This window comes from Ochotona princeps, chromosome 13, assembly GCF_030435755.1.
Source record: "Ochotona princeps isolate mOchPri1 chromosome 13, mOchPri1.hap1, whole genome shotgun sequence".
Lineage (NCBI taxonomy): Eukaryota > Metazoa > Chordata > Mammalia > Lagomorpha > Ochotonidae > Ochotona > Ochotona princeps.
Window position 1 is genome coordinate 40,085,343 of NC_080844.1, and position 16,748 is coordinate 40,102,090.

Genomic DNA, 16,748 nt, shown 5'->3' on the forward strand with positions numbered 1-16,748 from the left:
CGTTGGCTGGCCAGCCATCCAAAACACCAGGCCTCAAGGCTGCACCGCGACTGCAGAGAAGGTGAAGCCACGGTGCTCAGCCACTGCATTCACCAGCAACTTGGTTCCTGCCATGAAGCTCGGTTCTTTTCCAAAGCACGCTTCAAGTTCTGCAAGTTAGGAACTGTTATTTGTGTTGGAGGGATAAGAAGTTCAGGATCAATTTATGCCAGTGCTTATCAGGCAGGTAAGTGACTGAGCTTATCTATCAGAACCTCCAAGTTGCCTCTCTGGAATATGACTGGCTAAGCTTCCTGGGAATGACAGCACCTGTGAAAGCCCCCTGTCAACTCCTGGGAATTTTGTTATCCTTTCCCACACGTGTGGATCGCCACTTTCTCTTAAGCTTCTTCAGGGCAAGCTAGCTTGTCCCTTGGCTAAGTCTGTGTTGTCTTACTTTCTAAATGAAATTTAGAAATGCTGAAAAACCTCGGGCAATACTCCTCAGCACCAGGAGAAGCTCCAGCTTCCAGCAACACATCGAAACTGGGACACCAGTTAATGGAAGGATTTGCTGAAATCACTTGAGGTCATAAATACCCAATTTTTAGGACTAGAAGGCAGCAGTCCAGATCAACTGATACAACAAATTCTTAAAACTTTAACATCCCTAACAGCATGTCAAGCTTATTAAAAAGGCAGAAAATGCCCTAAGCTTCACCACGTTGGCCCCAGGACAGAAGTCATACTCCTGGCCAGAACTGTGTTGAATAAGTCACTGCGTCTCCTCAGACGTCACTGTTCCACGAAGTGACACCTCCTCTAACTCCACTTCCACATCCGGGTTGTAGGGTGTCGGCCTCTCCTCCCTCTTCCTCCAGATCCTGCAAGGGGGCGCTTAGAGGGTCGTAGTTCCCACCCAGCATCCTTGCTCTCACAGGACTGCCCTTCCCGACTTCCTGCTACAGCTGTTTCTTTGCATCTGTGGAGGCCTCGCTAGCCTCCTCATTCTCTTCGCATCTTGATGCGAGACGGCCGTGGAGTTCTGCCATCAGCCTACCACCGTTCCAGGTCTGGCTCTGGCCTTTTCATTTCTCTTTTGGCAGAGGCTCGTTCCTGCCGGATCCTATTTACCCATTTTACAAGTAACGCTAGCAGGAGTACCACCATCCTGTGACCGGAGACCGAGCAGGTGAGCCACCCTGGAATGGTTCTGGCACAGGGTCCGGTGCGGTAAGCATTGTGAATGTCAACTACGGTCACCACTGTGACCACAGGGCGTCTTCTCCCCTCTCACCCTCATCACCACTCCCCACCCCATACCCGGAACCTTGACAAAGGGCTGGCACTAAAAAGCTCTCACTCACTTCGGACTATGGATCAACCGATCAGAGCCGTGAGAAGCACGACAACCGAGACGTCAGGGTCTCCAAAAATCTGTCCTCAAGAAACAAAACAAAAACCACAATCAACTAGTGGCGTAGGAAGCACACGTTTCGCTGTCCTTCTTCCGGGGGACGCACCCACCGGCCGCCTCACGCACCCCTCGCTTCCGCCCAGGGAGTCTTCCCCCACGCCTCTGTAGCGAGGCCACGGCCGGAGCCAGCCGCCATGGGGCACAACCCGCCTTCGGCACGGCCACGGCCGGAGCCAGCCGCCAAGAGGCACAGCCCGCCCTCAGATCGGGCGCCGCCACCTCCGCCGCTGCCTACGGGCGCCACTTCCGCTGCGGCTCGGACGGTGTAACTCTCAAATGGCTCCATCCTCTGGCGCGTCCCGACCCTGTGCTACAGGCACAACAGTTCCGGGAAACCAGAACAACGAAAGGAAAGGGCCGGAGGGGTAAGCAGAGGCTGCCTGCTTCCCATACATTATTGCAGCTTCCAATTTTCGCCCGTGCCGCTTCACTTTACCCCTGTAAGGAATCCAACGTGTGCGGAACTGCCCGCGGCTCAGCCCACGCCCCTCATTTGGAAACATGTTTCAGGAAAAAGCGTGCCTGTCACCTGCCGCCCTCTCTCTAGTCACCTTAGTAACGCCTGCCTGGAGCCTCCTCGCGGAGCATCGCACCCCGAGAGCAACCTAGCTTCTCCCTCTTCAGCCAGTATAACACTTCTCATAATTAGAACGAAAATAACTCCCCCATCGTTTCACCACCCACACAAGAGATACCGTTCCAAAGACAGTGCTGCCGGCAGAGACGCCCTTGAAAATGGGAAGGACTGGAAAGCAGGGAAGAGAGATGTCACGGGTCGCGGATTCTCCGCCTGCAGGGACCTGGCACGTATGGGAAGGGATTCAGAATAGAACAGGGCGGTGCTGGGACAAGCAGAAAATGCCGGGTTATTTTAAGCTCCACCTGGATTTTGCCTGTTCTGCACCGCGAACCCCCACTCTGTTTTCCGGGCTCAGCTCTTGTCTCCCTCGGGCATCCGCATCTATTCATCTTTGCTTCCTGCTCAAGACCCACCACGGCGCCTCGGAAATCATAAGCGCAAATTAAATATTTGTTGGATTAAGCCTGCGTGCCTCTGGCTCGTACAGCAGGCCGTTTTTAGAGAAAACCTTGGCACTTAATGCATATTCATTCTCTGTCTTTTGCCACAAGCAGTATACAACAATATCCTTTTCAGTTCGGGGCTCCTTCTATCCCTGATGGTAAATTGCCAGAAACACCCTGTTTTACCCGAGGCAGTGACTGTGATCTTGAAAAGCTGTGAGGTAAATATCAATACTGTAAATTCAATTATTTCCAACTGCAATTGGATTATGCTCCAACAAAAACGCTTATTCGAAATTTTTAAAGCAGTGAGGGATACTCATAGTTCAACCCTGTACCATATTGAATTTCTTTGTCAAGCAGTTCCTGTCTGGATAAATTTCTGAAACAGGTATTTTGTTCTTTTATTCATCGGTAATGAAAACGAACACACTTGTACCTTGTATCCAGTTTACTTTCTACCAATATTTGGCATGTGTGGGTGTTTTCTACCATTCCTGTTATCTTTTTTCCTACACTTTTTACTCTTCCAACAACCTCCTGCTGCTGTTACTAGCCGTATTCTACACGTGGGAACACAGGCACAGAATGTAAAGCCAGAAAATCGGGAAAAAGACTGGATGGTGCTCTTCTCTCTACACGCTCCTTTATCCTCTTCTCTCCTCTCCTAATCTCCCTCCCTTCTCTGCTTCTCTCTCTTCTCTCCTTCCCCCCTCCTCCCTCCACGCTTCTCTCTCCTCCTGGATCCTGTGGGAGTTAGCTTCTGGTGGCAGCATTCTTAAGGATTTGGGTTCTATTGCTATCAGTTCATTCAGGCAAAGATTTCCATTTTCCACTTTGAGGCAGCCGTTACTGAAAAGGAATAAACAGAAAATATATGGTAGATAACTAAGAACAATTAATATAGGATAGAAAACCCACTTGTGCCTATACCTCAATAATAAAATGTACAAATATTAAGTGCATGCTCTGGGGGCACTATCCCGTCCACTGGTGTCTTGTAGAAGACACTCCTAGTTAGAAAGAATAAATAAGAAAATAACAGCATTGTATTCTGCCATATTTTGATTATGTAGTAGTGCCATGAACCTGTGGTTTCCAATATGGAAGATGTATTATTTCAAGAAATAAGAAAATTTAAATGTACACCAGAGTGTGTGAGACAAATAAAGCAATGAAACATGATAGTGGGGTAAGAGAAATTGGATGATAATGGTAGTAATAATAGTGATCAATATTTCTATTATAAAGCATGAATGTGCATTCTGCTAGATCTTTGAACAGACTGCATTATCTAAAAACAGTCACACGGTTGTAACCAGTAACCCTGCTCCTAGGATCTGAGGCTACACGCCATGGTAAACCAATTGAACCCCTCCATGCCAGATACTATGGAAGTCATGTTAACAAACTTGGTTACGCACTAACAGATAATGAGAACAGTCTTCTCTCACTTAATCCCAACAATATTTGGTGAGACCTCACTCATGTGCATGCTTACCTCTTCGGATTTCCCACTGCCTCCACCTGGAATGTTCTTCCCCTCTCTCTTTGCCTGTCGAATTTCCTCTTATCCTTTAACTCTCAACTTAAGGAAAAACAAAATATTTCATGATCAACCTTTCCTGTAGATTATATGGGGTCACTGTAACACGAACATTTTTTGTGTGTGTCATTTGGCCTCTCACAATTTGTGCTAGGCTACTTTTAAAAAGTTCATGAAGGAGCAACCATTGTGACACAACAGCTTAAGCTGCTGCTTGCGACACCCGCATTCCATAGTGTAGTGCATATTTCAAGTTGAGTCCTAGCTACTTTGCTTCAGATTCAGATCCTGTTAATGTGCATCCTGCGAGGCAGTAGATGATGGCTCAAATATTTGAGCCTCGGCGCCCATTTGAAAGACCCATGGGCCCTGCGGCGCAGCCTAGTGGCTAAAGTCCTCGCCTTGAACGCCCCGGGATCCCATATAGGCGCTGATTCTAATCCCGGCAGCTCCACTTCCCATCCAGCTCCCTGCTTGTGGCCTGGGAAAGCAGTCGAGGACGGCCCGATGCATTGGGACCCTGCACCCGCGTGGGAGACCTGGAAGAGGTTCCTGGTTCCTGGCTTCAGATCGGAACGCACTGGCCCGTTGCGGCTCACTTGGGGAGTGAATCATCGGACGGAAGATCTTACTCTCTGTCTCTCCTCCTCTCTGTATATCTGACTTTGTAATTAAAATAAATAAATCTTTAAAAAAAAAAGAAGACCCAGATGGAGTCTGACCTGGCCCCATCCTGACTGCTTGAATATCTTTAATTACTTGCAAAAATTTTTCATTTAAAAATTGTTCATGCAAAACTGGAGTTAAAACATAAACTTACTATGATGCTAATGTTTAAGTCCATGCAGTTTTTTCATAACATGCGATTTCCATGAACTTTCTGAACAGTCTTTGTACGTGTGGATTTCAACATTTTTGCACCTAAATAAATTTGTATTTTAATGCCATTTTTCTCTTTTTGGTAAAAGAGTTTATTCTTATTTAGCTGAAAGGCAGAGCCACACAAAGAGGTAAGAGACAGAGATGGCTTCAACCTGCCGGCTCACTCCCCAAATCCCCACGACAGCCAGGCTGGGTTAGATCAAAACCAGCATTCAGGAGCTCCATTCAGATCTCCTTAAGGGTTAGCATGGACACAAATTACGAGCTGCCTTCCAGGGTACACTTAGCAGAATGCTCAGTCAGAAATTGAAGCAGGTCTTGATCCCAGGCACTCCAGTTTTGGATGAGGTAGGATGAGGGCTTTTTCAATGCTGGATTCTCATCGCTCAGCCAGTTGCCAGCCATACAACAGTTGCTCAAAAACATTAATGAACAAATTAAGTAGTAATTTTATTATCCTCCCCATTTTATGATTTTGTCATTCAAGGTTTTTTTTTAATCAAAATATAGTATTATGCATTCTTATAGGGCTTAGTGCAACACTAACACATATAAGAACATAATTAAGTCAGGCAACTGTTCTTTCATCGTCCTTTTGTATTTGGAGCCTACTCACTCCTCTCTTCCTATTCTTTATGCAGAAAAAGAAAACTTGTTAATGCGAACCCAGCTTACCCTACAGTGTTGTGAAACAGAACTTATGACCCTATTCTAACTGCATTTTGGTACCCACTGTCCAATTCCCCTCTGTCCCCTTCCTCTACCCTTCCAAGCCTCCACAAATCACTACTCAAAGCTCAGATCAACTTGTTTTAACTTCCATGCATGAAGGAAAGCATGTTGTATTCGTGTTTTTGTCTGACTCATTTGACATAATGCTCTTCGGTTCCATCCATTTTGTTGCAGATGTCAGGACTTCATTATTTTTGTGGCTATGCAGTATTCCACTGTGTATATACATCGTATTTTCTTCATCCATTAATCTACCAATGGACGTCAAGTTGGTTCTCTATCTTGGCTATTATGCATTGTGATGTAACAAACATTGGCGTGCAGGTCTCTCATATGCTGCTTTGACTTCTTTCATCTAAACACCCAGAAGAGGGATGGATGGTTGGTTTATAGAGTAAATTTATTTTTAGCGCTTTGAGGAACCTCTGTTCTCCACAGTGACTTTGCTCATTTGTCTCCCTAACAACAATGTGTAAAAGTTCCCCTTTCCACATCCTCATTAGCATCTGTAATTTTTATGACTTTTTTGTTAAAGATTTATTTATTTTTATTACAAAGTCAGATATACATATATATAGAGAAAGAGAGACAGAGAGGAAAATGTTCCGTCAGTGATTCACTCCCCAAGTGATGGTTGGAGCTGCACTGATTTAAAGCCAGGAGCCAGGAGCTTCTTCAAGGTCTCCCATGCAGGTGCAGGGTCCCAAGGCTTTGGCCTGTCCTCAACTGTTTTTCCAGGCCACAAACAAGGAGCTGGAAAGGAAGCAGGACTGCTGGGATTAGAAAAGGCGCCCATATGGGATCCTGGTGCATTCAAAGCGAAGACTTTTAGCCACTAGGCCCCTCATTGAGCCCCTGTAACTTTTTTTTTAACATATATAACAGCCATTCTAACTGGAGAGGTATAATACCTCACTGTAATTTTTATTTACATCTCCCTGAAAACTACTGATATTGAGCACATTTTATGTTTTTCCCCTTGTATGTATTATGATAAATATCTTTTCTGTGTGTCTTTTGCCTTGAGTTTCAAAGCAAATTTGATGATTTTTTTTAAAACAGACTATGAAAATATAAGCAGATAACTTAACCTGGATTCCTTTTTGAAAATAAGTTTTCTGTTCCTTTCTTATTTTCAAGGTGTTGAAATAAGGATATGGTGTGCCCACTGATACCAAATTCCAGATTTCCCAGATTCTTCTAAAGGGAGCTGTGACCAACTGAGCTGACAATGGGACAGCCCAAAATCTATACAGCATTTCTGTAACGGGACATAAGGCACAGATGGATAGACTTCCTGCTGCTCGTGTGAGTTACAGGGTTTTGGCCAAAGTTAAGCAAGCAAATCAGAGCTCAGAAAGAAAGCACATCCAACGGTGATAAATTAAGAGTGGAAGTCATTTACTTTGAAGATGATGCAGATGACGCAAGAGTCATAGGAAACAATAAAGGTGAGAGGAGAGGGTCTGCCACCACAGGACTGATTGCAAAGGGTGTGCACAGTCATGGCCCAGAACTGCCTCCAGTGCAATGATTTTCCAGCGGGTCTTTTAAAAAAAAATTTTAAAATATCTGTATCCTAAGTATATCATGTTATGTTATGGATATTATGTCATTTGTAGTATATAAACTAAAATTGAACTGTGAATGGGGGGTCACAGAAAGTGGTTAAGAAATCGCATTTATTTTTAACATGTTGACTGCTCAATATCATGTCAATTAATTCCATAACAATGTTAATTGTTGCAGATGGTATATTAGTGCTTTTATTTGACCGGGAAGATACTCTGCTGACTCTGCCCTCAGACCAGAGAGGGTCTTCCCAATAAGTAGTTGGACTTGTCTGGACTATGGGATGTTGGACTCTATGCTTAGCAAATACTTGCAGGGAGGGAATTTCAACTAAACTTGAACTATGATTATGCAGCGGGGTGGAGGAACCTACCATGGGGGGAGGGTGGGGGGGAGAATCCCAGATTCTATGTAATTACAACACAATGTAATTAATGAATAAATTAAAAATATATATATCTGTATCCACTAGCATGAGAAAGAAAGAGGCAGGGGAGAGGATTGAAAACAAGATCAAAGATGGAAGCTGGAGATAGATTTAGAGCATTCTTGGATACTATGCTGTAGACTTTGGTCTTCAGCTGGTGAATAGGATGATGGTTTGGACAGGTAGAAATTTGTGATAAATACATATTTGAATCCTGTTTCTTCCTTTTACTGGTCTGTGGCCTTGAGTAATACTTTTTGTCTCTGAGTTTACTGTTTTTCTGTAAAGTGGCAGTAGTGACAGCAAATAGCCAGCAGTGCTGCTGTTGCGATCCTCTAGACATTGCATGTAAGGCATGTCGGCTAGTGCCCAACACATACATAGTAAGACTTTAGAAATGCTTACTGTTGTTTTAAAGAAGAGGCAATTTATGCAGTGTTTAACTAATGTATTATTCAGTAAACAAATGACAGGAGTGGCTGGAGGCAGGAAGGACAGTGAGTAAGTTTATTAGAACATGAAGGAGTCCTGCGAATGGAGGTGAAGAATTTGGTTCCAGAGTGCATGAAGGAAGAAATGCTAGAAGATGCGCTCACAGGGTGGAAGAGATGAAGGAAGCGGAGGTGAAAATTGAAGAGACTGAAAGAACATGGGTACCCTGATGGAAACAGAGGAGGAAACTATAAAAGGACTTTGTCTTGAGAAAATGATAAGGTGATTTTTCATGACACTCAGCAATGGTAGCCACACATGCAAAAGACTAAAATACTTCTTCTATGCCAAATTTCATTTGCATTATTTGTTTTAGGTATTTTCTCCCTCTTCATACTTTATCTGTTCCTTTTCTGTGTAGCTCTCCATGACTCTTCCCCTGCCCTAGATGTTGTAGGCGCTGATAAAGTTTAAAATGAAATAATGCCAGAAAAACAACTGCTAGTTCGTACTTAAGTATGTAATGAATACCATTTGAGGAAAGAATCAAGTTACAAACATCCTTCCGTAAGACTAAATTTAAAAATTTGCTTTTTGAATACAGCCCAGAAATAGCATGACATAGATATGGCACAAGCACATTCCTTGTCTTTCAAGGTGATGTATGAGCCACCTCAGGGCTCTGTCATCAAGGTCATAACTACATGTAGCTCCTTGACCTTGTACCTCCAGAGGAGTGAACCAAAATAAGCCTCCTTTATAATTCACTCAGTCTCTGGGATTATGTTTTTGGTAATATAACACACACACACACACACATATATACTAATATAATATGCAATAGAGCACATATTAACTAATGTAAAAGACAAAACAGACAAATATGGTAACTAAGAAGTAACAGATTATGCTAATTAGCTGAATTTAGTCATCCCACCGTGCATAATGAGAGGTCTTCAAAAGATCCTGGAAAATGCACAATGTGAAAAAATTCATGGATTGCTTTTTTTTTTTTGCATCAAAGTGAATATCTTTTCATTCCACTGTCCATAAACTTCCTGAAGTATCCACAAAGGCTTCAAATCACTATGTTGTAGAGAGCAAATTTATATAATTTTGTCTAGTTATTGAAAAGCAAATATATAAATGTAACCAATGTAGATCAGGATAGTCCTTGCCCTAGTGGAGAGAGGAAAGTGAGTGGAGCTGGCATCCAGGTGGTAATATTCAGTTTCTGGTCCTGAGGTTCAGTGCCTGAGCTATGACTAGCGCACTTTGAAGTGTGTGTTATATTCAATACAAAATTTACATTCAAAAAAATGTAGATGCAAGAGGTGTCAATTAAAGAAATTTCAGTTAGCAAAGAATAGATTTGGGAAAAGAATAAGGTCTCAGAAATTCTGCCAAACAAATGCTTGCATGCTCAAAGCCAAATTTCCCATAAGCATGGAGATGGAAGCCGGTGGGCAGTCTGTGAAAGCTGTGGAAGACTGGTCAGTATTCCAAGGATTGAAAGTGCGCAGGCCTTGAACGCTTGGCAAGGTCAGCCTGTACGTCCTGTGTGTCTACAGGCCTAGATCTGGAAGAGGGCATCACCTTCAGCTCCGTGTAAAACTCTGCCTCTGAAAACAGGGTTGGCCCAATTTGCTATCTGTTGCAACCTGGCCAAGGTCAGTCTCTTGCTTGTGCCTAAGCCTGGAGGAAGCTGCCAGTGTACTGCACTGTGGTCACAGTGAACATTGGGAAGCCAGAGAGAGGCAACAGTATACCAATGAGCCGAATGAATTGATTATCATTTTTAGGGTTGCTCCCATGAGGCAAGAACGGAGACAATAAGTCTGTGAGAGCCCTCTTTGGGGGAGGCAGCCATGGGTAAGTAGCCTTGTGATGAGAAGGTAGGGAGATACTTGCTGGGTCAGATGAAGTAATAGGCAGGAACTAGGAACACTAAAGGTCACTGGAAAACTGATGTGCTGATTCTGTTGACATGTAATACCTGTGAGTATCCCACGCCTCACTCGGATGTGCTGAGTACAGAGACCACTGTAACAATGAAGGCTGATGGGAGTTGCATCTCAGTCTTAAAACCACGCAGTCCCAACCACCAAGGCCCGCTTGTAGGTGGGACACAGAGACAATCCAGCGGGGAGGGCCAAGCTGGAGGCCTTCATATGCAGATTCAAAATATTTGGCCATGTGACTTAACTCTGTGCTCCAAAATGCACTGATTTTGTACTCAAAGCAAAGGGAGGCATGAAGCAGTCCTCGTAGGACTGCCATATTTACCAGAGGCCACTGGCCCACAGCCCTTCTGTCTACACCAAGAAGGAGTTGACCAAATTGCATGATTTATAACACGAAAGAGTATACTACTGGTACGGTCCAGAAAAATGTCCAGCAAAGTAGGTCATATATTTAAGGATATATGTCATCATTACTATGTGAGCAGGCAGTCTGACAAAAATAGCAAGCAACTTTCTCACATTATGCCTTATTAATGAATTCTTCAAAAGTAAGATCTGCTGGACCAGGCATCACAATAGTGAAAGTGATCATTCATGGTAGGAAGCAGACACATTTAAACACACAAAGGAAATGAAAATGACTGAATAGATTTAGGTGGCCATGGGTAAAAAGCAGATCAAGTATGTGTGCCCCTCCCATTTGATCGTATAACAGCAACAGTAGGCCAAGGTGATATTTGTATTCAATGACAGACCGTTTTCAATGATACAATTTATTCTCAAAAATGTTTTGGGGACGGTGTTGTGCCACAGATGGTTAAGCCACTACTTGGGACCCCTGCATCCCATGTCAAAGTGTCTGATTGAAGTCCTGACTGCTCTGCTTATGGTCCAGCTTCCTACTGATGCTCCTGGCAGGTGGCAGTGAGAGCACACACAGGAGATTCAGCTGGAATTCCTGGTCCAGCCCTGGTGGGAGGAGGGGGGAAAGCTGGAATTCCTGGCCCAGCCCTGGTGGGAGGAGAGCAGGGTGGAAGTTACTTCCTCTCTCTCCCCTCCCCTTTCTCTGTCACATTGCCTTTCAAATAAATAAATCTTTTAAAATTTTCTTGTTAAATAGTGTGGGAGGCTTACAAAAGCACCTTAGAAAGTTCATAGGAAATTTACTTATTCTGGTGCAAGAAATACATTTAAAATCCTTCCGTAGTTTCTGCATCATGTGGGTTTTTCATTAATTGAAGACTTCTCAAAGGCACACGGATTTTTTTTTTAATTTTACGCCAAAATAAGCTTGTTTTTAAATTCCATGTTTCATTAACCTTTTGAAGTGCTCTCATGCAACAGAACTCAGGCTAGAATCACCAGTTATCTATTTCTCAAAGGAAACTGGAATTCTGAGGTTTTAATTCAATATCTTGGTTTTTAATACTGGCATGTAAGTCGGGTTTAAAAATCAAAGCAAAACGTAAGAATGCACAGCACTCCTGGGAGTTGAATTAAGCCATGGAAAACGCATTCCCAAAGAGTGATGGTTTCAAAGAAGCAGTTCTGAGCTGTCTTCAAGGCATCCAGGATGGGACAGGCTGCAAGTACAGGTGTTCCTTCAAGAGCAGAGGCAAGCATCTTCCTTGCAGGAAAGGAGGTGTGGGAGGCTAGGGGCTAGGGTCATGGCTTGGGCTGCAGTTAGCAGCAGTGGGTAAGTCCTGGGCAGCAATATCTATGCACTTGGTAGACCTGATTGAGTTGCCAGCTCTCAGCGTCAGCCTGGCTCAGTCCTGAGTATTATAGGAATTTAGAGAATGAGTCAGTAGAAGGGAAATTCCTGTCTATTTCTTTGCCTTTTGAATAAATTAAATAAAGTGTATTTAAAAAAAAATAAGTGGGAAACCTAAATCATCAACATTGTGTGTGTGTGTGTGTGTGTGTGTACATAAAGCCGTAAAGCACATTCGGACCATGATCCCTCCTCACATTGAAAGAAACTTCTTAAATCATGGTAAAATAGAAGTAGCATAGTCATTTCTCGAACCGTCCACAATTCAGAGGCATTAAACCTGTTCACAGGGCCAGTACGTGGTGCAACTCCCTGTGATGCCAGCATCCCACCGGTGCCGTTTTGTGGCCTAGATACCCCATTTCTGATCCAGCTCCCTGAAAATGATCTAGGAAGAGCAGTGGAAGATGCCCTAAGTATTTGCATCTCAGCCACACACAAGAGAGCTGGATGAAGTTCCTGACTCCTAGGTTCAGCCTGGTCCAGAGCTAACTGGTGTGGCTGTTTGGGGAGCGAGTCAGTGGCTAGGAGATCAATATCTCTCTTCCTCCATCGTGGATCTGTAACTCTTGACTTTCAAATAAATACATAATCTCTGTAAGAATCACACACACACATACACACACACACAGTGTTGTGTGACCATTACTACCGCCTATATCCAAAATTTTTTAATCATCCTCAACAAAAACCTGGTGTTTATTAAATAGCAACTCTCCTTTCACTTCCACCATCCCTACTAACCTCTATTCTACTTTCCGTCTCAACGAATTTGTCTATTCTACATTCACACAGGAGGAGTAAGACACTATTTGTCCTGCTGTGCTTGGCTTATTTCATTAGTGTGTCCCGCCGTGTTGTAGAATACACTAAGGTTACATTCCTTTTGGTGACTATTTCACTGTATATATGTATATTATGAAAAGAACTATGCATATATTTCACTTTTTTTCACCAAATCTTTTAATTCCATTTCCATGAACTTTTGGAAGGTATCAAATCTTAAATATAACTTTTATTTTACATACCTTCATGAACTTTTTGAAATACCCTCGTATATACCACATTCTATTCTCTGCTTATTGTCACTCCAGCTGTCTCTGGCTTTTGGCCACTGTGAATAATGATGGCACTGTATAGACTGAGGCACAGATATCTGTTGTCAAGTCTTTCATACATATTTATGCATGTGCCAGCATCCCATATGGGCACCAGTTCATGTCCTTGCTGCTCCACTTCTGCTCCAGTCTCTCTATATGACCTGGGAAAGCAGCAGAGGATGGCTCAAGTGCTTGGGACCCTGCACCCACATGGGAGACCCACAGGACACTCCTGCCTCTGCCTCCAAGTTAGTTAGCTGTGCTTTGTTGTGGCCATTTAGGGAGTGAACCGGTGAATGGAAGATCTTTCTGTCTCTTTTCCTTTCTGTTTACCCACCTTTCCAATAAAAATAAAATAATTTTTTAAAACAATGTAAAGGTTTATTTTACTTTTATTGGAAAGGCAGATTTACAGAGAGAAGGAGAGATGGAGAAGATCTTCCGCCCGATGATTCACTCTCCAAGTGACCTCAATGGCCGGTGCTGTGCCGATCCGAAGCCAGGAACCAGGAACTTCCTCCATGTCTGCCATGCGGGTGCAGAGTCCCAAGGCTTTAGACAGTCCTCAACTGCATTCCCAGACCACGAGCAGGGAGTTGGATAGGAAGTGGTACTGCCGGGATTGGAATCAGAGCCCAGATGGGATCCTGGCGTGTGTAAGGTGAGAACTTTAACCATTAGGCTACCACTTCGGGTCCAAAAATAAATCTTAAAAAAATAATAAGGTTATCTTCATAGATGTGAAGTGATATCTCCTTGTGGTCTTGCTTGGTATTTCCTAATGTCTCCTGATACTGAGCATCTTGTGATGTGCATATGATCATAACTTAACATCTTTTACCCACTCTTGAATTGAGTGAGCATGCTCCTTGATTGCCTCCGATCTTTCAGGACCAGGATCACTACTGGGGACGGTGAACCAAGGAATAGGCGTGCACCATGCAGCCATTCCTGCTACAGACACTTCATGTCTCCTACAACTGGCTTTACGCCATGAGCGCAGCGGGGATCCAGGCAGATGTGGGCTCTAGTCACTTGAGGCTCACGTCCCAAAGGGGGACCAGAAGAAGGCAATAAACAAGGAAGTTACCAACTGGAGTACATGCAAGGACATGGAATCACCAAATGGATCTTCCATAGGCAAGACAGCAAGATCAGCTGCTCGGAAAAGACAGCATTCAAGCCGAGGCCTGAAAAATGAAGAGCTCTGCGGCCCATCCTTACTGTTGTGGATGCGAGAGACGTCACACCAGACAAGTCTAGGACTTATTAAGGAGGCTTTATTAACCAAGCTTGGTGATAACAGGGCCCACCAGGAATAGCAAATCACAAATCCATATAGCAATCCAGTCAATCAAAACCCCAAGAGGAGCACATGGCCATTACCCTGAAGTCCATCCGTTAAGCTGAAGACCTATGTCCCAGCTACCCCAATAATATAAGTTATCCTAAGAGAAATGCAACGAATAACCTGGACACACAAAGCTGCAGACATTCACCTTTCCCTGGCTTCTCTGCCCACATCCCACTACTGCTAGGCCTCACTCCTCCTGGAACTCCAGATAGTACACAGATTAGAAATACGAAACATCTTAGCATTGCTATCTTCACTGTCCCGCCCAAGCAGTGAACAGAGAGTGAGGAATACAGACACACAGGGGCCATCATGCTCAGGGTATACCTGTCCTCACAGTCCGTCCGCGGGAAGCCAGAGAGCAAGCAGGTACTGGGGAGGCCAAGAGTGCCAGAGTGATGGAGGCACAAGACCAAGAGAGTGAGCCCCTCCCTGTCATGATCCTTTATAGGGGCTTGTGAGGGGAGTGGTTACACAACAACACAATGCGGCCCCCTCTCAGGTTCCAGGTGATGACAGGTGAGCATCACAGGTGGGCAGGAGAGAACACCTAGGTCAGAAAGGGAAGGGGCGTGGCTTACAAGCTTATGACCCTGAACTAGCTGCCTACCTCACTACACTAACCCTCTGCACTCCCAGGGACAGGCCTGGAGCGGACGCAGTGTTTCATTCTGCCTTGGAGGCACCCAGTCCCGTCCTCCTAGCAGTCCCTGGCTGCTTTGGAGGCTAGCTGTGAAAAACACAAAGGGAAAGCAAAGGCCCCTTTCCACCCCAACTGTCTCCCCAGAAGTCCCAGTCTCTGCTAAATGAAGCCTGAAATGTCTACAACACAAGAACAACAGAGAGATAAAAGGCTTTAAAAATGCAAATAAGTCAGAGTGTTAACACATTAGAGCAGTAGTTGTAAACCGATCAGCTCTTTGGCTGAGTTGATTAGAAAACTGCCGACCACAGAAGGTCTTTTGAGTGAGAGGAAAAACCAAGGGCAGTGTGACGTGATGGGGCCCCAGGACCACTGTCACCGGACACACCCTCCCCGCCCCCTGGCAGCTCAGGGACGCTCCAGAATCATCACGCTGCTCCATAGTGCTCGCCTGGAGGCTGGCACTAGGAAAGCAGAGTTGGGAACCATCTGCCTGGGTTAGAGCCCAGTGAACTGATGGGCTCCCAGGGACAGGCAGCAGAGCCAAAGCAGAGCAGAGCAAGCAGTGGCGGGTGGAGCCTGGGGGCAGAAACATGCCAGCTAACAACAGAATCAGATGGATCCACAGAGCCAAAAAAAAAAAAAAAAGTTGTATCATAGCAACTGACAGAATGTTTCAAGAGAAGGAAGTGGCAAATTTTGACAATAGGGAAGGACTGTTTTTTCAAAATGTGTGTGGTTCTGGGAACACCTACAGCAAAATGACAAAAAGACCATTAAAAATTCTGATCCCAGGTAGGCATTTGGCTCAGGAGTTAAGAGCCCACTTATACCCAAGAAAGATAGCCCAAGTTCAAGTCCTTGCTTCACTCCTGATCCAGCTTCCTGTTCCTGTCCATCCTGGGAGGCAGCAGGTGATGGCTCAAATTCTTGGACTCCTACATCGCACGGGAGACCCAGTTGAGTTCTGTGTTCCCAGCTTCAGCCTGGCCCAGCCATGGTTGTGGTGGGCATTTTGGGGGAGTAAAGCAAGAGTTAGTAGATACTGTCTTTCAAACACATTAAAATATATATATATATTTAATGTACTTATATATTAAACATATATGAAATGAATGTGTTACATATACATGTATACATATATAACACATATATACATATATAACACATCTATTTACATATATGTGTGTATATATATACACACATGTAGTATTCAGATAGTCTAGACCACTAATTCAGAACCTCTGGTGCTGGAGCCACACACGGAGAGTTTATTGGGTGCCCAGGGATTCTGGTGATACTCTAGAATGCAGCACTCTGCCTTCAGCCAAGGATTCGTTTCACATGGTTCTAATTAGATGAAAATATGAAAGGAAAATCCAAGAAATCAATAATTCAAACATTTTACATTTCACACTATTTTGAGTGGTAAGAAGAAATTTCTGGCCATCCTGCTCTCCTACCTCCCCTCCAGGAGCCAGACGGGCTATCATAGAACTACACTGCCTGTGTTCATGTGGCCCTTGTTTTACATAATGATGGCCTCAAAGTGCAAGGTAGTGATGCTGGCAACGTGGGCATGAGCAAGAGAAGGCAAAGGGCCTCCCCTGAGTGGAAAAGGAGAAATTCTCAAGTTGAGAAGGAAACACAAAAATCATATGCTGAGGTTGCTAAGATCTGCAATACAATATTTTGGGAGACAGGCTAAATTTTCATGATTTCTATAACAGTATCCTGGAACTTATTAGAAATGCAAATTTCCAGGTTTCACCCTAGAGCTGGGACACCAGAAACCTTAAGTCCAGGCAATGTGCACTTTAACAAACCTTCCACGTGGTCCCGA

At 44.2% G+C, this 16,748-nt stretch overlaps 1 protein-coding gene across 9 annotated transcripts in view; it reads right to left on the reverse strand.

Moving 5' to 3' along the window:
* LOC101531161 (protein FRA10AC1) overlaps positions 1-16,748 on the reverse strand; it is a 48,088-nt gene that overhangs the window by 29,114 nt on the left and 2,226 nt on the right. Inside the window, exons 1-2 of one of the 9 annotated variants that reach the window (XM_058672055.1) lie at positions 2,152-2,259; positions 1,347-1,416 (exon numbers count right to left, since the gene is read on the reverse strand). The exons of 1 other annotated variant lie outside the window; for it this stretch is intronic. Coding sequence is in view for 5 of the 8 variants with exons in the window: in XM_058672052.1 (XP_058528035.1) it covers positions 94-114 (21 nt within the window). In the remaining 3 variants the exon portion in view is untranslated. Of the gene's footprint in view, positions 1-93; positions 653-1,039; positions 1,113-1,146; positions 1,222-1,346; positions 1,557-2,151; positions 2,260-16,748 lie in introns of those variants that run through there. 7 more of the 9 variants (XM_058672054.1, XM_058672053.1, XM_058672057.1 and 4 more) reach the window with 7 other exon arrangements.